Below are 25,298 nucleotides of genomic sequence, written 5' to 3'. Positions count from 1 at the left end.
CTGCCTCCCTCGTCTCCTCTGTCTCCTCCCTCGTCTTCTGCTCCTCTTCCTCCCTTGTCTCTTCTCCTCCCTCGTCTCCTCCCTGTCCTCATTGTGTTGAGTGATTAAAACCATTTCATTTCTTGTGAGTGACTCAGCAGATTTTCATCACGAGTCATGAAGAGAAAAAAGAAAGTTGTGTAACACCTGCTCAGTTTCCTAATCTGATAGAGAGAGAGAGAGTTACCTGGGCGAGCACGTCTCTAACCTGTTAGAACACAACTCTGGATGTTTTTTTTTCCTCACACACACACACACACACACACACACACACACACAGTAAACATGAGCAACTTCCTGTGTCAGGTGTGTCAGTTGGTTACCTGCAGGGTGACCTACATCAGGTGTGACGTCCATGTTTTAATCATTATTTTGTATCATCAGCTGCAATCCAACATTCCTCTGAGACTCATCATGTCCGACATGTTGACACAGCTTTAATGAAGCTTTAATTTAAGCTCTTTATGATATATATATATATATATATATATATAAGTACAGAAGCCCTGAGGGGACATTTTAATTAAAGGAGCAGTATGTAACTCTGACATCTACTGTTTAAAACGGGTACTGCAGTCTGAATTCTAAACATTATAGAGAGCTGCCCCCCCCCCCCCCCCCTTTCCTGGAGTCGATGCTCACACAGGTCACCATGTGGTGGACAATGTGGTTTATCCAGCTATGCATGGGTCTGTAAACCTTTCTGCGTTCTAACCTCTCTCCATTTTTTAAAAGCATCTCCAATAATCACTTCTATCTGAACCAGTTCTCTTGCCCCACACTCCATGTTGGGTCATTTCTTGTTTTTAAAAGGAAACTTGTGCACAATGTGGGAGGAGCCGGAGCTGAGCGAGGGTATCATTTGATTCTCTGTGAAGCTTCAGGAGGTTAAACTAATTTAAAGACATACTCTGGATGTTCACTTTGATTCATTGATCTCTCTCTCTCTCTCTCTCTCTCTCTCTCTCTCTCTCTCTCGTTTCTCCATTAGTCATCCCAAACACACTCAGAGTCTCCCCTCTGGCCCCGCCCCCTGTGGTCCCAGAAGGAAGTGACATCATCCTGTCGTGTAACGTGACCCGGGAGCTGACCCAGCCCACGTACCTGTCCGTCACCTGGTCGGTGAAGAGGGGGTCGACCTCCGAGGACATCCTGGTGTTTGGACCTCAGGGAGACGTAGCGGTCGGGCCCAAGTACGCCCGCAGGTACGCCGACGGAGGAATCCGGTTGGTTCCCGGGAAGAACGGCGTGTTCGAGCTGGTGGTTACCAGGGCAACGCCATCGGACGACGGGTTGTATGAGTGTAACGGGACGGAGTGGACGCACGAGGACGGAGGACGCTGGGTGAAGATCGTGCAGAGTGCGAGAGAGATGGGGACGGTGGCGGTCACGCCCACAGGTGAGCTAGCATGTTAGCGTATTAGCACGTAGACGATCCACTGATAACAGAATAATGTTTCTATTTTAGTTTTCAAAAAAGTTCTTCCTGGGAGCAGCACGAACAGAACTCGGGAGTTGCCTTTGTTGTAGTAGTCCACCTCCTCGCTCATGGCTGTCAACTGGAAGCGTACTGAGCATGTGTGAAGAAATCTGTTTTCAGAAGAACTGAGTGACGGTTTCCATGACGACTGAGACGTTGATATTTTCAGAAGTTTCCGTCTGCAGGCCCCCAAAACGCCAGCCTGAGGGAACAACGAGCTGGCATGGATAGAGAGGAGGAGGGGGAGGAGGGAGGACGTGGGAGAGGTCTCTGTGTGTGTGTGTGTGTGTGTGTGTGTGTGTGTGTGTGTGTGTGTGTGTGTGTGTGTGTGTGTGTGTGTGTGTGTGTGTGTGTGTGTGTGTGTGTGTGTGTGTGTGTGTGTGTGTGTGTGTGTGTGTGTGTGTGTGTGTGTGTGTGTGTGTGTGTGTGTGTGTGTGTGTGTGTGTGTGTGTGTGTGTGTGTGTGTGTGTGTGTGTGTGTGTGTGTGTGTGTGTGCTTCCTTCCCCCTCACCCTGTGACCCTGCTGTCTGTCTAAACCTTCTCTCTCTGTATTTGCTGTGGTAGCTCTGGATCTTGATTTCTTCTTCTTTGTGTCTCTTCATATTGACTGTGTGTGTGTGTGTGCGTGCAGAGTAAAGAGGATGACAAAAGTCAAACAGAGCAGTCTTTGTGTCTTTTGTCCTCTCTGAGACACCGTACAGTGGTCGTTCCAGGAGACAGGTAGTAATGTGAGCCGAGGTCTGAAGACAAACACACCGTGATAGATGTTTTGATGAGATTTAGCCTTTTTTATTCTCCCAGTGAATATGTCTCCTGAGAATCTCCTCTCTCCTCCTGTTCACTATCACATCACTTTAAACTCCTCAGGATCTCCTCTCTCTCTCTCTTCCTGTTCACTATCACATCACTTTAAACTCCTCAGGATCTCCTCTCTCTCTCTCTTCCTGTTCACTATCACATCACTTTAAACTCCTCAGGATCTCCTCCCTCTCTCTCCTCCTGTTCACTATCACTTATCACTTTAAACTCCTCAGGATCTCCTCTCTCTCTCCTCCTGTTCACTATCACATCACTTATCACTTTAAACTCCTCAGGATCTCCTCTCTCTCTCTCTTCCTGTTCACTATCACATCACTTTAAACTCCTCAGGATCTCCTCCCTCTCTCTCCTCCTGTTCACTATCACATCACTTATCACTTTAAACTCCTCAGGATCTCCTCTCTCTCTCCTCCTGTTCACCATCACATCACCAGGCTGGGAAAGGGGCGGGGCTTTAAATGTGGATGGAACTTGAAGTTTTACGGTATCTTCTTTAATTAAATGATGTCGTTAGCTGTTAGCTCGTTAACCAGTTAGTATGTTCCTCTCAGTAGATGCAGCTGTTTCATTAGCTTAGCGTTACTGTAGCACAGTGAACCGCTCACAGTCCATTATGAGGAAGTAATGCACACCCAGCAGCCAATCAGAACTCAGGATTCCTCCTGATGATGGTTTAATACTCATTAACCCTTTGTGTGTCTGTTTCCCCCTCAGGTCAGTCCCTCAGCGTGAAGATCTCCCCCTCCTCCCCCTCTCTACTCCTCACACCAGGCAACACCCTCACCCTCCTTTGCTCCGTCGCCGCCGACAACCTCGCCGCCCTCTCTCTTGAGGTCACATGGCTGGTGGACAATCGCGACATCATCACCATGGATCACAGCGGCGTGGTGATCTCCAACACATCCGCTTCGTCCTCCTCCTCCTCCTCCCCGGCCGGGGGAGCACAAGGAAGGAGGGGGGAGTCCAGCCTGGAGCGCATCCGAGTGGGGGACTACAGGCTGGGGGTGAGGGGGGTGAGCGGCGAGGACGGCGGAGTGTACGCCTGCAGGGTCAGAGCCTTTGTGGAGAAAGGAGGGCGGAGCTCCGGAGGAGGCGGGAGGTGGCACATGGCGGCGGAGAAGACGTCGAGCGTGGTGACGGTGAAGGTGGCGCAGATCAGTGAGTGTGAAGTTTCTTCTTTGTTTTATTAAAATTTTATAATTAACTTTAATCAAAAACACGTTTTAAATGACACAAGTAGGTTGACAGCTCGTAAAAGAGGGAGGAGCAGCAGAGGAGCGAGGGTTAGTTGTCAACTTCTTGTACAGGAGGTTGCTGCAGGTTTGGAGAATTGTTGTACAGGAGGTTGCTCTTCTCTGTCCTTTTGTGATGTTTTAATAAAGTTTGATGACTTTGAACGACGAGGGGTCTCGGTGAGGTCGTATGACGTGTATGGTGGGTTTAAAAAGGGTGTCGAAGTGTCGGCATTCTTCTGTAGTTTTCTGACGCGCAACGGCATCTCAAAGTGAAACTCTTTAATCCTCTGCTCGGCCTGTCTGCTCACACTGCGAGGACGATTGATTAGTAATGCCTGTCCTGTGCTCTGAGTGTGTGTTTGTGTGTGTGTGTGTATCCTCTAAAGAGCAGAGCTGTCACACACACAAAGTGGAGTCAGCGTTCTCTCTGACCTGGAGCTCTCTCTCTCTCTCTTTGAGTGTCCGTCACTTTGTTATTCTTCAGTTTAAACTTCACATCATGTTTCTATCTCTCTAAAGCTGTTTCCACACACACACACACACACACACACACACACACACACACACACACACGCACACACACACACACTATCCTGAACATGTCTAGATGACATCAGGAGGACTGCTCCAGATATTCTCCTGACCTGGCTGTTCACACATGCTCCTCACAGCGGGAGACTATGCCTGTCAGACAGGAGGGGCGGGGGATGTCACACCAAGGAGATCGTCAGCTGTCGGTCCTAGTCGGTGAAACGGATGAGATGGACTTTGATGAATAAATAAACAGCAGTTACATAAATCTTCTCCTCACATGCTGGAATGTTTTCGAAAGCTGCCGGGAGTCACTGACACCAGCCTCTCCTCGCAGCTGATTCATGAAAACACAGACGCCGGGACGGATTCTTTTAGAGGATTGAAAAGTCAACTTAAAGAGACAGCAGCCATGAGCGTCTGTACGATGCTGTAAAAGCTGCTCTGTAGGTTTCACACACTGAGGAGGAAATCTGAGGAGCATTCACATTTCAGAAAAGTTTGACTCATTCTGACGTGAGGAGGAAATCTAAAGTCGTTCAAAGTATTTATTGGACATGAAAGTGTTAAATCCACAAACAGACAGAGAGAGAGAGAATCAGAGTTTAAACAAGGTCAGAGGTCATGGTTGTCTTTGTGTGATTGACAGGTGTTATCGTGTCTCTACATCTCTGCTTTTTATTTTCATACTTCCTGTTCTTTATGTTTGCATGGACTTCCTGTCCTGCAGCTTCCTCCTCTGTTTTTTTTTTTTTTTAAATGAATATCCCCCCCCTCCAGGGTATAGTCTCCCGCTGTGAGGCGCGTGTGTGAACAGCGAGGTCAGGAGGATTTCAGGAGAAGTGTCCTGGAGTGTAAATGTGTGAAAACGGCGTTACAGAGAAACTCAAACTATGAGTTATTCAGGACCAATAAGGGCCCCTTCCTCCATCAGGGCCCCACTTTACCCCCCTCTACTACGTGTGTGTGCGCGTGCGTGTGCGCGTGCGTGCATGTGTGCTTGCGCGTGCGTGCGTGTGTGCTTGCGCGCGCGCATGTGTGTAAAACGTAGGTTTGTCGAAGTCTTTCACCATAGAGACTAAATGCTTCAAACACTGTCTTTATGTGTGTGAGTGAAGGAATGTGTATCCCCGGGCTAAAACTGTAGGAGCTCCTCTGTGAGAACAGCCTCATCCTCTCAGTGTGTGAGACACACACACACACACACACAGACTACACACACACACTTCAAATTGACTATCACTCACATATTTCATCCTTGTTCGACTCCAGTATGAGCCACAACTCAGTGTGTGTGTGTGTGTGCGTGTGTCAGCTCCTATTGTATTGATGTGTGGCCTTGAGGTTGCTCGCTCTTCCCACGATGCTTTGCTACCAGCAGAACCCAGCAGGAAGTACAAACTGAGTCCAGAAAAAAGTTGTTTAGGAGTTCTTCAAGGCAGGAACACACACACACACAGAGCGCACCCACACACACAAAGAACACACACTCACAGCGCACACACACACACACCCACACTCACAGCGCACACACACACACACCCACACTCACAGCGCACACACACACACCCACACTCACAGAGCACACACACACACCCACACTCACAGAGCGCACACACCCACACTCACAGAGCGCACACAAACACACTTTGTTTTTCTGTGCAGACTCTGGACTGTGACTCTGAGATGCTAACAGGCTCATGTAGCTGGTCCAGGCCAGTCCTGGACTAAGGATTACATATAGCCTGGAACAGATCAGTGATGGGGTTAAACTCAAATGTGGACCAATGAGCGCCCAAAACACAAAACAAAATGTTCAACGTTAGCATGTCGAGCTCTCTCTGTTGGGCAGTGTCCACCTGCAGACTCCATCCTGCCGCTTTTCACGCTGACTCACACGTTATGTGATCAGTGTTTCTAATTCAGCCTTCATATATCAGCTGCACACGGAGCCTGCAAGGAATGCATGGCACCAATATTGACTTAACATCTGCTGAGCTGTAGCACGTAGCATGGAGAATGTAGCATGTAGCACGTCTGTAGCCTGTTCACTGTTTGATCTCTAAAATGTGAAACAACACTGTGTGTGTGTGTGTGTGTGTGTGTGTGTGTGTGTGTGTGTGTGTGTGTGTGTGTGTGTGTGTGTGTGTGTGTGTGTGTGTGTGTGTGTGTGTGTGTGTGTGTGTGTGTGTGTGTGTGTGTGTGTGTGTGTGTGTGTGTGTGTGTGTGTGTGTGTGTGTGTGTGTGTGTGTGTGTGTGTGTGTGTGTGTGTGTGTGTGTGTGTGTGTGTGTGTGTGTGTGTGTGTGTGTGTGTGTGTGTGTGTGTGTGTGTGTGTGTGTGTGTGTGTGTGTGTGTGTGTGTGTGTGTGTGTGTGTGTGTGTGTGTGTGTGTGTGTTGCAGTGACAGATGGCTGTAATCTTTCTGCACACAGAGTAATCAGACTACATGTTGTTTCAGCTCAGTACTGTGGGGAAGAATGTGTTCAGAGAGAGAGAGTGCCCAGAAACACAAACATGCACACACAGGTCCAGCTTCCTCTCTACCTGTCTGACACAGGCTATTGTGATGACTCACAGCTCACCTGAGGCTGACACTCTACCTGTCAGCTTCAGTCACAGTCTGAGGACATGTTTACATCACAATGTAAACCTTATGAGTCCATTACAACGTAGTAAACAGTTTGTGTTGGAGAATAGTCAGGATGATGGTGTTGGAGGCCGAGCTGAAGTCCACAAACAGGATCGTAGCGTAGCTCCCATGGGGAGTCGAGGTGATGCAGGATGTAGTTCAGACCCATGTTGACTGCATCCTCCACTGACCTGTTGGCCCAGTGGGCAAACTGCAGGCGGTCCAGCAGAGTTAAAGTCAGGTGTAGGACCAGGCCACGCCTCCTGTCAATCACTTTTAGGTTTCCAAACATGAGACACACACACACACAGAGGAAGAAGAGACACACACACACACAGAGGAAGAAGACACACACTGTTTATAACAGTGAACACATGCAGGAGGCTGATAAAAGACGCTCACTGTGTTTTTGACATTGACCTATTTACTGCAACTCTTTCTCCTGGAGACACACACACTAAAACACTTCCTGCTCTGATAAACTTTAAAACAGAAGAAGAAAAAACACCATGATCAGGAGGTGATGAGATGTCTTCCTCCTCATCCCTCTCGTCCTCATCCCTCTCCTCCTCATCTCTCTCCTCATCCTCATCCTTCTCCTTGTCCTCATCTCTCTCCTCCTCATCCTCATCCTACTTCTCCTCATCCTCATCCCTCTCCTCATCCTCATCCCTCTCCTCGTCCTCATCTCTCTCCTCATCTCTCTCCTCATCCTCATCACTCTCCTCCTCATCTTCATCCCACTCCTCCTCATCCCTCTCATCCTCATCCCTCTCCTCCTCATCCTCATCCCTCTCCTCCTCATCTTCATCCCAATCCTCGTCCTCATCCTACTCCTCCTCATCCCTCTCCTCGTCCTCATCCCTCTCCTCCTCATCTTCATCCCTCTCCTTGTCCTCCTCCTACTCCTCCTCATCTCTCTCCTCCTCATCCTCATCCCTCTCCTCGACCTCATCCCTCTCCTCCTCATCCTCATCCCTCTCCTCCTCATCCTCATCCTCATCCCTCTCCTCGTCCTCATCCCTCTCCTCGTCCTCATCCCTCTCCTTGTCCTCATCCCTCTCCTCGTCCTCATCCCTCTCCTCCTCCTCATCCCTCTCCTCCTCCTCATCCCTCTCCTCGTCCTCATCCCTCTCCTCCTCGTCCTCATCCCTCTCCTCCTCCTCATCCCTCTCCTCGTCCTCATCCCTCTCCTCGTTGTCCTCATCCCTCTCCTCCTCCTCATCCCTCTCCTCGTCCTCATCCCTCTCCTCGTCCTCATCCCTCTCCTCCTCGTCCTCATCCCTCTCCTCCTCATCCTCATCCCTCTCCTCCTCATCCTCATCCCTCTCCTCGTCTTCATCCCTCTCCTTGTCCTCATCCCTCTCCTCATCCCTTCTCCTCGTCCTCATCCCTCTCCTCCTCGTCCTCATTCCTCTCCTCCTCCTCATCCCTCTCCTCGTCCTCATCCCTTTCCTCCTCATCCCTTTCCTTCTCATCCTCATCCCTCTCCCTCTCCCTCTCCTCCTCATCCTACTCCTCCTCCTCCTCCTCCTGCTCCTCCTCCTCCTCCATATTGCCACTATTTGTCTTCCAACAGAATCTGCGTCTACTTTTTGTGTCTTGACTTTATTTTGATATATAGTGAATAAAAATGTATTTGCTCCTATTTCTAAATGTGTGTGTGTGTGTGTGTCAGCTGTTTTACATATCAAACATGGCCTCCATCTGTACAGAGAACATGCAACACGTCACTGTGGAAGCCAAGATGGCGAGCTCAGAGGGTGTCAAACACGCCGCTCTCTACATTTCAACTGTCATGATTAAATTAACAGGGTCGTCATAGAGCACAGCTTTTAACCTCAGGCTCTGCCCCCCTCCCCTTAGTTACTGTTGCTGGGTAGGAAACCTGTCAGAACATAATATACTTATATCTGTGATGTTCATGTGGAGACGTCTTAGACACCATTACATTTGATGACGACTAGCTGAAACATTCAGAGAGAGAGAGAGGCCCACAGATTCACACATCAAACTGTGTGTGTGTTTCACAGCAGATGGTGACATGAGTTTGTGTGTGTGTGAGCGTGTGTGTGTGACGTCCAAATGACATCACATCTCTGCCAAACACACGCGCAGAAGCTCTGTTACGTATGTCCATGTATTTAAAGTCTTCCTGTGTGTGTGTGTGTGTGTGTGTGTGTGTGTGTGTGTTAGGGTAGGTAGGGGGTATTTGTGTGTGTGTGCGTGTGTGCGTGTGTGTGTGCGTGTGTGTGTGTGTGTTAGGGTCGGTAGGGTGTGTGTGTGTGTGTGTGTGTGTGTGTGTGTGTGTTAGGGTAGGTAGGGGGTATTTGTGTGTGTGTGTGTGTGTGTGTGTGTGTCACTCACAGGTAAACAGGTGTAGGTCTCTGTGTGTTTGTGTTCACTGACTTGTAAAGGTGCAATCTGGAAGTCTGACTAAGAACACACAGACTCACACACACACCCAGGCGTGCACACACACACACACACACACACACACCCAGGCGCACACACACACACAGATCTATTTGTGTTCTCTCCCTTAAAGGGAAATCCTGTGTTTTTATGGTTTCTATTTAAAATTTTGTTTTAAAAATGAAATGTTGTAAAAAATAAATCAAAGCTTGTTCACTCAAAGTCGTTGTTTTTGTCGCTGACAGGCTCCGGCTGTTATTGTGAGATTTGACCTCTCAGGACAACAGGAGCTGTTTCTGAGTTTGTGTGACTTTAGTATTTGAAAAGTCTGTTTTGGTGAATCACAGCATTTCAGTGTTTGAATGACCTCTGACCTCTTGTCTGTGCAGAGATGTATTTATTAACTATCTATTTAAAGTCCTAAAGATTCAAAATGTTTAAGTCAAGTTTTTTTATATATATATTTCTCCTCAGAGCCCAACTTCACCCTGACCCTTGACCCAGTCCTGACCCCCCTGGCAACCTCTGACCCCACAGAGCTGGCTTGTCATGTAACCAACATCACCCATCTGCCCCGGGGCGGTCGGCTGGCGGTCACCTGGGAGCACACCTTACTGCCTGGTACTTTAAAACCTCTAATTACATAATCTAAACAAACAGCACTCCTGTCTATCTTCATTAACACATGCCCCCCCCCCCCCCCAATGCAGGTGTCACTCAGGACCCGCCCACCTCTCATCTTATTGGCTCTCTGGACGCCCATGGCAACCTGATTCCTGCATCGTCACTCTCTGAGAAGATGAAGAGCGGAGCGCTGACTCTGAGCAGAGTTCAACCAAACACCTTCACCCTGAGGATCCAACAGACACAGGTAACAACACACCTGAGTCATACAGACACAGGTAACAATTACTGAGTAATATGTTTAATCCTGTCAGGTGGCATGCAGTGTGTCATGGTGGCGGCTGCTCTTGTTATCATGATGGATATAATCTTAGTGTTTTATACTGGTATACTGGTCACACTGGTATAAACGGCACAGCCCACTTTGAGATGAAAACCTAAGAATTAATCTTACACAGCAGATTTGTATGGATCAGAAACGGTCGTCAAAACTTTTAAAAAACCCAAAGACCATGATCTCAACAGCTTGTGTTGAAACTCAGATGATGTGAACATGTTTGCGTTTTAATACAACAGGAGGTGGACATGGGCCAGTACGTGTGCTCTGTGTCAGCATGGACTCTGACCAGTCAGGGAGACCTGATGAAGAGTTCTGAGCATCAGAGCTCAGCGCTGACTGTCCGCTGGGCGACCAAACGTAAGAACTCTCTCTCTCTCTCTCTCTCTCTCTCTCTCTCTCTCTCTCTCTCTCTCTCTCTCTCTCTCTCTCTCTCTCTCTTTCTTTCTTTCTTTCTTTCTTTCTTTCTTTCTTTCTTTCTTTCTCTCTCTCACTTCTATGCTGTGGCTCTTGTTTCAGCTCCGACTCTGAACGTTGTGGCGAAGCCGGTCCGCGAGGCGTCGGTGGGTGGCGCTACGTTTGAGATGAGTTGCACTGTGTCCACTGAAAACATCAGGGAGGCGGGCTACTCTGTGCTCATCCAATCACAGGACAGCCTGCAGAGCACCGTGAGGACGATCATGACTCTGAGTCCTGACAGCGTGGTACAGCACGGAGGCGCCACAGACCCCGCCCGCAGGTCACATTTATTCCCATTTATAAATCACTGTATGCTTTTATTTTGACACATTAATTAATTACTCAGTTATTTTATTTTGATACATTAATGAATTATTGAGTTCTTTTATTTTGATACATTAATGAATTACTCAGTTATTTTATTTTGATACATTAATGAATTATTGAGTTCTTTTATTTGATACATTAATTAATTATTTAGTTCTTTTATTTTGATACATTAATTCATTATTGAGTTCTTTTATTTTAATACATTAATGAATTATTGAGTTATTTTATTTTGACAGGTTAATGAACTATTGAGTGCTTTTATTTTGACATGTTAATTCATTACTGAGTGCTTTTATTTTGACACGTTAATTCATTACTGAGTGCTTTTATTTTGACATGTTAATTCATTACTGGGTTTCTCTCCACTCACAGGGACAGTCTGGTTCTGGTGAAGTCCGGTCCGGCAGAGTTCAGATTCAGGCTGAATGGCGTGCAGCTCTCTGATAGGGCCTTTTATTGGTGTGCCATCACGGCGTTGAATAAACAGCAGTCCGGTCACACCTGGACCAAAGTCACGAGTGAGTCCAACAAGGTCCGCATCGACTTCCAGGAGAACGGTGAGTCCGAGTCAGCGGGACACATGGTCTCAGATATCGATGCCTGTTACCACGGCAACAAAGATTGAAGTCATAGATAAACCATTACTGGATCATTTATATATATGTATATGTATATGTATATGTATATATATATATATATATATGTGACATGTATATAAATGTGAAATATAAATGTTTATATAAATATAATGTACTAATATGGTTGAGAGAGAGAGAGAGAGGTCATCTCTAAATGTTCCACTCTGATACACACACTTGAACAATAAGACACACAGGGAGGCGGAGGTGCAGATCAGTGATTGGCCGAAGGGCTTCACTTTGAAGACGTCCCTGAGAGAGGGGCGAGCGAGGCAGAGAGAGACTGAGAGAGAGAGAATATATTTTTCAGTTCTTCTTATCTTGTCCTTCGCTCTTTATTTCCTCCCTCTGTCAGTTTCCCATGATCCTCTCTGTTCTCCTTCAAATCTCATCACAGCGTTCACACGGCTGCAGCTCGTCGTACAGGGAGAGAGAGCGAGGATAAACCTGATTCATTCAGTTTAACATCTCTCTCTCTCCTTTAATATATCTTTTCTGACTCACCATTCCTACAGTGTCTCCTCTCCCATCCTCTCTTCTTGTTTCCTCAACTCCTCTCCTCTCTCACCCCTCTGCTCACCTCTCCTCACCCCTCTCCTTGTTTCCTCACCTCCTCACCCTTCTCCTCTCCCCAGTCCCCTTCACCTCCTTTCTGTCCTCGTCCCCCTCCATTCTTCCTCCCCCCTCAGATCAAAGACAGTAAAGTAGGCCAGTGTGTGTGTGTGTGTGTGTGTGTGTGTCGCAGAGGTCTTAAGGTGTGTGTGTGTGAGTTTATTTATTACACATTATTAGTGTCTGTGCTGTTGTCATTATCACTGTGGAGGAGGAAGTGTGTGTGATCATTAGTGTGTGTGTGTGGGTGGGTAAGTGTGTAATGTGTGTGTTCTCAAGTAAAGAGCTGCTGACATATTTCTATTTTTAGATGTTATTTGAGGATTTCCTCGAACATAAGCATCAGTTTATCCTGAAGATTTTGTTCACATTCGACTGTAAACTACATTACCCATGAGCCCCTTCTGCCAGAGTTGGGTTAGGGTTAGGCGCGCAGCGTGTCTGGTCCGTCGTGAAAAAATTTAAAATGTCTAACTTTACAGCTGCAGTTCCTCCAGTGTCCACTAGAGTCTGTCTCCTGCAGTGAGTCAGCTTAAAGGATGTAGAATTAGGGGGCGTGGCTTCTTTGAATGACAGATGGGGGCTGCAAGTTGGTTCTGCAGTCAGGCCGTGATCGTGCTGTTGGAGCTTTTTAGAGTCACGTCTGCAGACTGTTTACCAAAAAGGAAGTGACCATATTTGGAGAATAGGGCGGAGCTTGCATGAAGCGAGGGATAACAAAGAGTAAGGTCTTTTACCTGCTTTTTGTAAAGTGTCCTGAGATAACACTTGTTATGAGTTGATGCTATTCAAATAAGAAAAGAGACATACTCCAATTTTTCAAAACTTACTCCTGCTCATGTGTTCTTGCTTCAGGCCCCTCCTTCGCCATCGCCATCCAATCAGACGCCAGCACAGTGTACCCCTGGGAAACGGCCAAGATGGAGTGTTCACTGAGCGTGTCAGGATCATCACCCAAGACAGGTAGGCACACACACACACACACACACACACACACACACACACACACACACACACACACACACACACACACACACACACTGAACAGAGAGTGTAATTCATATACAGCTCCTTCTTCTCTTCCTCTTCCTCCTCTTCCTCCTATAGAATCCATCTGTGGTGTTACCATCCTCTTCTCCTCCATCTGTCCTCACCCCTCTCTCTCTCTATCTGCTGGTAAACATGTGTTTTCCATAAGATATACAAGACACACATACACATACACACTCACACACAAACACTTCTCTGTTTGTGTGTGTGTATGATTTAAACATGTTCCCTGGCAGCAGCATCAGTGTGAGGCTGCAGGCTGTTTGTGTGTGTGTGCGAATGCTCTCATACTCACAGCTTGCCTTTAATAAATAAAGAAAGAAAGAATAAATCCTCCTGCACAGAGATCCTTTATCAACACCTCAGCGAGAGTGATCACTCTGATATTTATTAGTAAACCAGACACAAAGTGAAGCGTGTTCACTATTTGTGTCTGATTCTACCATAGAGATAAACGAGGGAGTCAAAAACCATCTCAGAGATCCTGATGAAGGGTGTGTGTGCAGGGTGTGTGCACAGGGGATGTGTCTTCTGGTTCGTCAGCTACAATGCTAACACGAGTTAGCGCTCAGCTTATGTGCAGCTGTCCTAGCTATCATCCTGTCGGTGGAGCAGTGAGACTGATGTGTAGAGACAGAGGACCTGTTCTCTGTTCATCATCACTCTGATCCCTGGGCACTCGCTGCACGCCCCATGACTCAGGAGGGTGTGTGTGTGTGTTTAATGAGTCTGTAGGTAAACTCTGACTAGCAGTCTGTGTTGTGTCCACTTTGTCGCTCTGACTGGTGATTTCTCACATCAACGCGCCATCAACACACACACACACACTGACTCAGTCATCACAGATTACAGCTGGAGGTGGTTGAAGTAACACACACCAACACATTTTAAAGACACACAGACACCCTCCTCTCAGTGATAGTATAAATACAATTACAAAATACGATTGTTTGGTTGGATTCAGATTTTCTGCCGTACAGGGAGCCACTGAGCGAGTCACACACAGAGGAATTATGGGTAATGGGTAATGACACATTGTTAAAAGAAACCAGTTGACTAAAGGTACACACACACAATTACTCTAGTGTGTTAATGTTGGGTGTGGCTGAATGTTGTACAATAAAACAGAACCTTTGTACCTGTGTGTGTGTGTGTGTGTGTGTGTGTGTGTGTGTGTGTGTGTGTGTGTGTGTGTGTGTGTGTGTGTGTGTGTGTGTGTGTGTGTGTGTGTGTGTGTGTGTGTGTGTGTGTGTGTGTGTGTGTGTGTGTGTGTGTGTGTGTGTGTGTGTGTGTGTGTGTGTGTGTGTGTGTGTGTGTGTGTTATCGCAGCATGCTGCAGCATGCACACACACTCTGTTACACAGGAATGACTGGCATGTTGTTGCAGAATTTGTGTCAGTGTGTTTCTGTGTGTGTGCAGTGCTTCCCCTAGGTTTACAGCGTTGGGGGGGGTGGGGACAATCCGACACGACGACACAAACACTTGAAGGAATCTTGGTGTTCATGCGTTACTTTTAATGACAGATGTCTTTTTCTATCGGAAAGGTATCCTTAAATGACTTCTTTCCCTGATTTCCGACTCTATCCACTATCCTATCCCTTCAATAAGGCACAAAAAGCCCAAAAATAAATAAATCCGCCCCCCCAATATAATGGTAGGGGAAACACTGGTGTGTGTGTGTGTGTGTGTGTGTGTGTGTGTGTGTGTGTGTGTGTGTTTCAGTGTGTGTGTCAGTGTGTCTCTTGTTGTCGTCTTTCTAAATAACAGTCATGTCTCTTGTGAACGTCTCGCTCTGTTTTTCTTTCTTCAGTTTTTTCACTGAGTGAAAAGGTCTTGAATTTTCTGGCTCCCTTCCTGGACAGATCAAAGTGTGGATAAAGATCATTCAAATCAGAATGAAATTCATGTTTTTACTGAGATTGCTCATCTCGTGTCCTGTGATGGTCCATGTTAAAAAACCTTCACTTGAAAGGTTTCCTGACATTTCTTAGAAGCCTCCTCCTGATGGAGTTATTCCAGCGTCCCTTATCCCTGAGGATTATTGTCATTAAATCTCTGGATTCTGATGACATGATCTCTTCATCATCACGTCTCTGAACACTCTATAAGATCAATTCATATTAAAATAACCTGCAGACATCTGTGTGTTAGAGCAAAAGCAGACAGGTGAAGAACACCTGCTTCTTTAAAATAACTGTCTAAGAAATACAACGATACATCCCCCCCCCCTCCTCTTAGCTCTCACCAAATTACCCAGCTGTCTTTGCAGCGCCGACAGGCAGCCGTTAATTAGCCAATCTCACGCTCCGTTAGCCGGCCGCAGAGACAGAACGAGGTGGTGGAAGAATAGATGGAGAGTAGAGAAAGGAGGGGGGAGTGAATGGAGGGAGAGAAACAGATTGTTAAAGAGAGAGAGAGCGGAGAGGAGGGTGAATAGAGGAGGCTTGAGAACAGCATGAAAAGTTTCCCAAAGAGAAGAGGAGGAGGAGGAGGAGGTGAAGAGCGAGGAAGAGGTGATGAGATTCTCACTTTATTAACTGTTTGTGGTGACAGACACCCATGAAACCAACCAGCACGACTATCAGACTGATCCAGCACGACCATCAAACCAACACGACCATCAAACCAACACGACCATCAAACTAACCAACACGACCATCAAACCAACATGACCATCAAACCAACACAACCATCAAACCGACACGACCATCAAACCAACACAACCATCAGACCGATCCAGCACGACCAATAAACCAACACGACCATCAAACCAACCAACACAACCATTAAACCAACACGACCATCAAACCAACCAACATGACCATCAAACCAGCCAACACGACCATCAAACTAACACGACCATCAAACCAACACGACCATCAAACCAACACAACCATCAAACCAACACGACCATCAAACCAACCAACACAACCATCAAACCAACCCGACCATCAAACCAACCCGACCATCAAACCAACCAACATGACCAACAAACCAACACGACCAACAAACCAGCACGACCATCAAACCAACACGACCATCAAACCAACCAACACAACCATTAAACCAACACGACCATCAAACCAACCAACACAACCATCAAACCAACACGACCATCAAACCAACCAACACGACCATCAAACCAACACGACCATCAAACCAACCAACACTACCATCAAACCAACCAACACGACCAACAAACCAACACGACCATCAAACCAACCAACACGACCATCAAACCAACACGACCATCAAACCAACACGACCATCAAACTAACCAACACAACCATCAAACCAACACGACCAACAAACCAACATGACCATCAAACCAATACGACCATCAAACCAACCAACACAACCATCAAACCAACACGACCATCAAACCAACACGACCATCAAACCGACACGACCATCAAACCAACACAACCATCAGACCGATCCAGCACGACCAACAAACCAACAGGACCATCAAACCAACCAACACAACCATCAAACCAACACAACCATCAAACCAACCAACACGACCATCAAACCAACCAACACTACCATCAAACCAACCAACACGACCATCAAACCAACCAACACAACCATCAAACCAACACGACCATCAAACCAACCAACACGACCATCAAACCAACACGACCATCAAACCAACACGACCATCAAACCAACCAACACAACCATCAAACCAACACGACCATCAAACCAACACGACCAACAAACCAACACAACCATCAGACCGATCCAGCACGACCAACAAACCAACACAACCATCAGACCGATCCAGCACGACCAACAAACCAACACGACCATCAAACCAACCAACACGACCATTAAACCAACACGACCATCAAACCAACCAACACGACCATCAAACTAACACGACCATCAAACCAACACGACCATCAAACCAACACGACCATCAAACCAACCAACACAACCATCAAACCAACACGACCATCAAACCAACCCGACCATCAAACCAACCAACATGACCAACAAACCAACACGACCAACAAACCAGCACGACCATCAAACCAACACGACCATCAAACCAACCAACACAACCATCAAACCAACACGACCATCAAACCAACCAACACTACCATCAAACCAAACAACACGACCATCAAACCAAACAACACAACCATCAAACCAACCAACACGACCATCAAACCAACCAACACAACCATCAAACCACAAACCAACCAACACAAACATCAAACCAACCAACACAACCATCAAACCAACACGACCATCAAACCAACCAACACAACCATCAAACCAACACGACCATCAAACCAACCAACACGACCATCAAACCAACACGACCATCAAAACAACACGACCATCAAACCAACCAACACGACCATCAAACCAACACGACCATGAAACCAACACGACCATCAAACTAACCAACACAACCATCAAACCAACACGACCAACAAACCAACATGACCATCAAACCAATACGACCATCAAACCAACCAACACAACCATCAAACCAACACGACCATCAAACCAACACAACCATCAAACCGACACGACCATCAAACCAACCAACACTACCATCAAACCAACCAACACGACCATCAAACCAACCAACACAACCATCAAACCGACACGACCATCAAACCAACCAACACTACCATCAAACCAACCGACACGACCATCAAACCAACCAACACTACCATCAAACCAACCAACACGACCATCAAACCAACCAACACAACCATCAAACCAACACGACCAACAAACCAACACAACCAACAAACCAACACGACCAACAAACCAACACGACCAACAAACCAACCAACACAACCATCAAACCAACACGACTATCAAACCAACCAACACAACCATCAAACCAACATGACCATCAAACCAACCAACACAACCATCAAACCAACACGACCATCAAACCAACCAACACGGCCATCAAACCAACACGACCATCAAACCAACACGACTATCAAACCAACCAACACAACCATCAAACCAACACGACCATCAAACAAACCAACACGACCAACAAACCAACACGACCAACAAACCAACACGACCAACAAACCAACATGACCATCAAACCAACATGACCATCAAACCAACACGACCATCAAACCAACACGACCATCAAACCAACACGACCAACAAACCAACACGACCATCAAACCAACATGACCATCAAACCAACACGACCATCAAACCAACACAGCCATCAAACCAACATGACCAACAAACCAACACGACCATCAAACCAACACGGCCATCAAACTAACCAACACGACCATCAAACCAACACGACCAACAAACAAACCAACACGACCATCAAACCAACACGACCATCAAACCAACACGACCATCAAACCAACACGACCATCAAACCAACACAACCATTAAACCAACACGACCATCAAACCAACCAACACGACCATCAAACCAACAAACACGACCATCAAACTAACACGACCATCAAACCAACAAACACGACCATCAAACTAACACGACCATCAAACCAACAAACACGACCATCAAACTAACACGACCATCAAACCAACACGACCAACAAACCAACACGACCATCAAACCAACCAACACGACCATCAAACCAACACGACCATCAAACCAACATGACCATCAAACCAACCAACACGACCATCAAACCAACACGACCAACCAACACAACCATCAAGAGAGAAGAGGAGACAGTTAAACCAAATTGAAAACGTCATCTTCAGTCCATTAGCTCCACACTTTAACACACACACATTTAAACACACACACACATTTAAAAAACACATTTTAACACACACATTTAGACACACACACAGACCAACAAACAAACCAACACGACCATCAAACCAACACGACCATCAAACCAACACGACCATCAAACCAACACGACCATCAAACCAACACAACCATTAAACCAACACGACCATCAAACCAACCAACACGACCATCAAACCAACAAACACGACCATCAAACTAACACGACCATCAAACCAACAAACACGACCATCAAACTAACACGACCATCAAACCAACAAACACGACCATCAAACTAACACGACCATCAAACCAACACGACCATCAAACCAACACGACCAACAAACCAACACGACCATCAAACCAACCAACACGACCATCAAACCAACACGACCATCAAACCAACCAACACGACCATCAAACCAACACAACCATTAAACCAACACGACCATCAAACCAACCAACACGACCATCAAACCAACAAACACGACCATCAAACTAACACGACCATCAAACCAACAAACACGACCATCAAACTAACACGACCATCAAACTAACACGACCATCAAACCAACAAACACGACCATCAAACTAACACGACCATCAAACCAACAAACACGACCATCAAACTAACACGACCATCAAACCAACACGACCAACAAACCAACACGACCATCAAACCAACCAACACGACCATCAAACCAACACGACCATCAAACCAACATGACCATCAAACCAACCAACACGACCATCAAACCAACACGACCAACCAACACAACCATCAAGAGAGAAGAGGAGACAGTTAAACCAAATTGAAAACGTCATCTTCAGTCCATTAGCTCCACACTTTAACACACACACATTTAAACACACACACACATTTAAAAAACACATTTTAACACACACATTTAGACACACACACAGATGAAAGTGTTGAGCAGGAGTTCTGAGCGCGCTCAGTAGGGACCTGTAGAGATGTTGATCATTGTGTCACTCGGTAAAAACAGATTCAAATATTTAGTAGTTTTAAAGTACTCAACACTGCATACACTACACACACACACTGTATTTTGTGTGCACAGTGTGTGTAGTGTTTATTGTGTATTATAGAGTGTCTAATCCAAAATGTTCAATCAATCAGGAGGTTTTAAACTCACTCAGAGAAAATGTATTCTGTTTCTGTGGAGGAAGACGAGCTTTAATACGGTTAGTGTTTCACTCTACAGAGCGAGAACGCGCTAACACACACACACTGAGAGAACACACACACCGTTTCATTAGACGCTGTGTGTGTAATTGCCGTGTTTTACTCTCAGATTCTCCTCAGGGATTCATCCAATCACACGCCTTCATTTCCACAGACGGCCATTTTGGTTTTATGAGCTCAGACAGGAGAGCCGTTTCACCTTCATCCTCCTCCTCCTCCTCCTCATCCTCATCCTCATCCTCCTCTTCCTCTTCCTCTCTCAGTCTGTTCTTAATAGCTCTCTTTTTCGTGTTAAGGTACCCTTTCTCTGTAATGAAACCTACAAGAACTCTGAGGTTTTTGGGAAATCTGTAACTATCCTTTAAAATAGCATGATGATGTATGTACTAGAGGGACCCATGCTCAGGTCTGGTTGGGTCTCGGGACAGGGGATGGGGGGGCAGTCAGGGCAACTGGGCCTAGTGTGAGTCAGTGTGCTTGTCTGATGTAGCTGTGGTTAGTGTCTGTTTTAGGGAACCCTTCATGTGGCCTTTTTAAGGGAGCTGTTGGCAGTGGCCAGTTTTATGTTACCTTTACATTTCTGTCTTCAGAAACCTTTAAAGTTCTGTTTTTCCTAACTTTGAGTGAGTGTGTGTGTCCAAACACAAACACACACACTGCTGGGTCGTCAGTTTGATCTTTTATTCACACTCAGAGATACAGACGAGAGGGTTGGCATGGAGCAGTACACACACTCACTCTGTTCAGTGTGTAATCTGAGCCTGAAGTTTATCTCTGAGTGTCGGGGGGTGGGGGGTGAGTTCACGAGTTCATGAGGGGGGTGACGGGTTGAAGGAACAGATGGGGGGGAGATTCTGGGTGGGGGGGGAGTTATTCTTTATCAGGGATGTTTGTGGAGATGTGTGTGTGTGTGTTAAACACTGTGTGTGTGTGCCAGGAACAAAGAAACAAAAATGGCAGCTCGCTCAGAGTTTCTCATTTGAGAGAGTCGGGTTCACACGTCAGTCCTGCAGATTTATGCAAACTTGTGTCTTTGATCATTAACGAAGGGTTGACACACACACACACACACACACACACACACACACACTCACGCACCTAAACCACACTCACACACCTGCAGACTGTTGGCTCTCACTGATGTGACTATATAAGAAAAAATTGAAGATAAAAAGCATCCTGTCAGAATAGAATGTCTGTGCCGATAAACAGTTAGAAATATGTTGTTGTTTATACTCTTAAACAGAATCTTTACTCAGAAATAAAAACAAACTGCTCCCTCCAACAGATACCTGACGATTATTACAGTTTGTTTACTCTTAACATTTCAGTTTTTTAAACGGTTTAAAATATTAAAAGCATTTATCCTCTAGATTTACATTTATCAGAGACACAAATAAATTCAGTTATCTTGTCTGGCTAACCGGTTAGAGCTCACACATCGTCTGCATAGAAACAGAGCTCACAACATCGTCTGCATAAAAACAGAGCTCACAACATCGTCTGCATAGAAACAGAGCTCACAACATCGTCTGCATTAAACGGAGCTCACAACATCATCTGCATAGAGACGGAGCTCACACCATCATCTGCATAGAGACAGAGCTCACACCATCGTCTGCATAGAGACAGCGCTCACACCATCGTCTGCATAGAGACAGCGCTCACACCATCGTTTGCATAGAGACGGCGCTCACACCATCGTCTGCATAGAGACAGCGCTCACACCATCGCCTGCATAGAGACAGCGCTCACACCATCGTCTGCATAGAGACAGAGCTCACACCATCGTCTGCATAGACACAGAGCTCACACCATCGTCTGCATAGACACAGAGCTCACACACAGAGCTCACACCATCGTCTGCATAGACACAGAGCTCACACCATCGTCTGCATAGACACAGAGATTGTATGATTTTAAAATGTGTGCCATCTAAAAGTGTAGAAGGAAGAATGTTGTAGAGCTTAATGTAAATATTTTAATGGCTCATTAGTGTAATGGAGGTGTGGTTATAGTCATATTTCAGGCTTTGGGGGTGGGGCCTAACGTGAGACATCTATGATGTCCGGATCAAGATTAACTGAAAGATTTTAATTCATTCACAAAAAGAAAGAGTCCTTCAAAGTGTTCTGTTTACTGCAGCTCTACAATAAAGAACAAACTGAGCAAACATCAGAGCGATATGAGTGTTAGTCATCAGCTGATTCTGCTCAGTGAGTCTGCGGGGGGGGGGGGGGGGGGGTTGTATGGACGGCCAGTCGACCCGTTCACCCCTCACTTAGTGTCACTTCGTGTTTCCTCCTCTCTGGCTGAATGGACTCTCGGCTCGTTTTCTTTTTACCCCTTGCTATCCTCGTGTTTCTTCATCATCATGATCACCATCCTCTTCCTCTTTGTTTTCGTCTTTCTCCTCGTCTTTCCTCTTCTTCCTCCTCCTCTTTCCTCTTCGTCCTTGCCTTCCTCTTCCTCCTTGTCTTCTTCTTCGTCCTCGTCTTTCCTCTTCCTCCTCGTCTTCCTCTTTGTCTTCCTCTTCCTCCTCGTTTTCCTCTTGCTTCCTCTTCATCCTTGTCTTCCTCTTCCTCCTCGTCTTCCTCTTTGTCTTCCTCGTCTTCTTCTTCCTCGTCTTCTTCCTCCTCGTCTTCCTCTTCCTCCTCGTATTTCCTCTTAGTCTTCCTCGCCTTCCTCTTCCTCCTCGTCTTTCCTCTTCCTCCTCGTCTTCCTCTTCTTCCTCCTCGTCTTTCCTCTTCCACCTCGTCTTCCTCTCTTTGGTTAAATATAACAGCGAGGATGAGGCTTCTTCTGACTCCACTGAAGAGGAATGATTCTTTCTTCATGTGATTTCCGTCGTGTGTTGTAAAGTTTAAACTCTGATCTTTGCTCCTCAGACTTCAGTGCGATGATTAAATCAAACACAGATGAAACTAACCTTTAGCATGGACTGAAAGTTTTGAGTGGATGTGTTATCAGCCCCGAGACACGCTGAATTAAAAACTGGTCCCATACTAAGAGTGAGATTAATGCTAAACTAGATGTTCAGTCTGAATCAACGTCCTCTCACTGAACAGCATCTCGCACGTTAATTGAGGATCAGACGATCTGATTTGGTGCGATGTCGTCGTGGTGACGAGTTAACAAGAAGAGAAAAGATGAATCCAGAGAGAGAGACGCTGCATCAGAGATTAACGAGTCTTTCATCACAGGGATCTCAGAGAATCAGAGATATAGATAGAGAATCTGTCTATATCTCGGATTCTGTGTCTATATCTCTGATTCTCTCTGTCTATATCTCTGAGTTTAAGACACAGAGTTTAAGAAGAACTCTGAGATATCTGAGTTTATGTCTCTGTTTTTTAGGACCTCTGAGTGGAAACAATGATGAAATCTATCCATTCACTGATTTTAACGGTTTACTGTGTGTGTGTGTGTGTGTGCGTGCGTGCGTGTGTGCGCCTGTGCCTATTAATGCAGAATATTAAATCCATTAGTGAGCAGAGATGTTCACTGTGATTCATTAAACTCTCTCCATCATCTTCATCATCAGCAGCATCATTGTTTCTCATCAGACTCTCGCTCGACAAATGTTCTCTTTGTGTGTGTGTGTGTTAATGACACAGTGTGAGTCACACTTCATGGGGTTTTTATTGTGTCGTTGTGTGTGGAGGAGTTGCAGCGTTAATAGTCTCTCTCTCGCTGACACACTAATGACTAGTTTCTGTTCTCTCTCTCTCTCCTCTTGGAAATAATAAGCTCGCTCGCCCGCTCCCGTTGCTCAGATTACATCTCCTGTCTCTGTTTTTCTTTTTCCCATCTCGTCTTTTTTTTATGTCACGAGTCTGTATCTCTGTTTTTATCAGTGTGTGTGTGTGTGTGTGTGTGTGTGTGTGTGTTCTTTTGTTCTTGAATCATCACAGTGATATTAACGCTCTCACTCTGTATCTAAAAATAACTCTCAGTCTTTCTGTAGTTTTCAGGATATAATAAGTGTAGTATCACGTGTGTGTGTTTAACTGTAGGTTTATTTGATGATGATGATGATGATGATGATGTCATGGTGTCTAAACATGTTTATTTTTTCAATTTAAATTTCAGACATTTTTTGTATTTGATGTCTTGTCTTCTTTTATTTTGAAAGGTCGTATATAAATAGACTTTATTTCTCACTTGAACTGACCATCTTTGCCCTGTAGCGGGCGCTGTGAGCTTCAATTTTACAGTTAGAGCCTCATTGGTGAACTCCCCTGATCACCTGTTCTCACCTCACCTCTCTCTCTCTCTCTCTCTCTCTCTCTCTCTCTCTCTCTCTCTCTCTCTCTCTCTCTCTCTCTCTCTCTCTCTCTCTCTCTCTCTCTCTCTCTCTGTCTCTCTCTCTCAGATGACCTAGCGTACGAGGTGCGTTGGTTTTTCACTCGTCTCCGTGGCGGTCAGACAACCGTTCAAGTGGCGAGCGTGGACCGTTTCGGCGTGTTAAGGAAGGACGCTCGAAACTCATCCAGCGACGTTTCCGTCGAACGTAAAGACACGCACACCTACCAGCTGAACATCCACGGCACGCAGGACAGGTGAGTGTGTTACACCTGTGTGTGTGTTTCTTTAAATCCATCATCAAACCATTCTTACTCTCTCTCTCTCGCTCTCTCTCTCTGTGTTCAGTGACAGTGGAGAGTATCACTGCGTGGCCACGCCCTGGTACCTGTCGGCCTCCACAGGTGCGTGGACTCAGGCTGCAGAGCTGACGTCATCACGAGTCTTCCTCACCGTCAAGTTTGCAGGTGAGTTCACAAACGCCTCCTTCTCCTCTTTCTCACCTGATAAATAAATGTAGTTTAAATCTGTTAATGGCTCGTTAGTGTAATGGGGACATGGTTAATAGCTCAGGTTGTGGGGGAGGGGCCTAATCTGAGGTCTTTTTTTAACAGTTAAATAATATCAACACTCTTGTCTCAGTCTGAAGGAAAGAAGTGAGAGGGATTCTGTGATTGGAAGATAAAGTGCTCCTAACTCAACAGGAAAATACGTGGACGTGTTTTATACCTGAGTGAATGTTAGCTTAGCATAGGTCCAAGATAAGCATGTCTGACTTCCTGCTTCTCTACATGATGTTCTCCCCTCCCTCTCTTCCC

At 46.0% G+C, this 25,298-nt stretch overlaps 1 protein-coding gene across 2 annotated transcripts in view; it reads left to right on the top strand.

The window, feature by feature from the left end:
• Positions 1 to 25,298, top strand: part of ptgfrnb (prostaglandin F2 receptor inhibitor b) — a 36,073-nt gene that overhangs the window by 7,748 nt on the left and 3,027 nt on the right. For both annotated transcript variants that reach the window (XM_065951824.1, XM_065951825.1), the window contains exons 4-13: positions 1,031 to 1,438; positions 3,053 to 3,496; positions 9,623 to 9,769; positions 9,859 to 10,019; positions 10,349 to 10,469; positions 10,629 to 10,848; positions 11,271 to 11,455; positions 13,004 to 13,111; positions 24,551 to 24,737; positions 24,829 to 24,947. In XM_065951824.1, coding sequence (XP_065807896.1) covers positions 1,031 to 1,438; positions 3,053 to 3,496; positions 9,623 to 9,769; positions 9,859 to 10,019; positions 10,349 to 10,469; positions 10,629 to 10,848; positions 11,271 to 11,455; positions 13,004 to 13,111; positions 24,551 to 24,737; positions 24,829 to 24,947 — 2,100 coding nt within the window. The remainder of the gene's footprint in view (positions 1 to 1,030; positions 1,439 to 3,052; positions 3,497 to 9,622; positions 9,770 to 9,858; positions 10,020 to 10,348; positions 10,470 to 10,628; positions 10,849 to 11,270; positions 11,456 to 13,003; positions 13,112 to 24,550; positions 24,738 to 24,828; positions 24,948 to 25,298) is intronic.

Source organism: Labrus bergylta, chromosome 24, assembly GCF_963930695.1.
Source record: "Labrus bergylta chromosome 24, fLabBer1.1, whole genome shotgun sequence".
NCBI lineage: Eukaryota > Metazoa > Chordata > Actinopteri > Labriformes > Labridae > Labrus > Labrus bergylta.
Note: the sequence above shows the minus strand (reverse complement) of the source record. Positions and strands in the feature narration are given on the sequence as shown.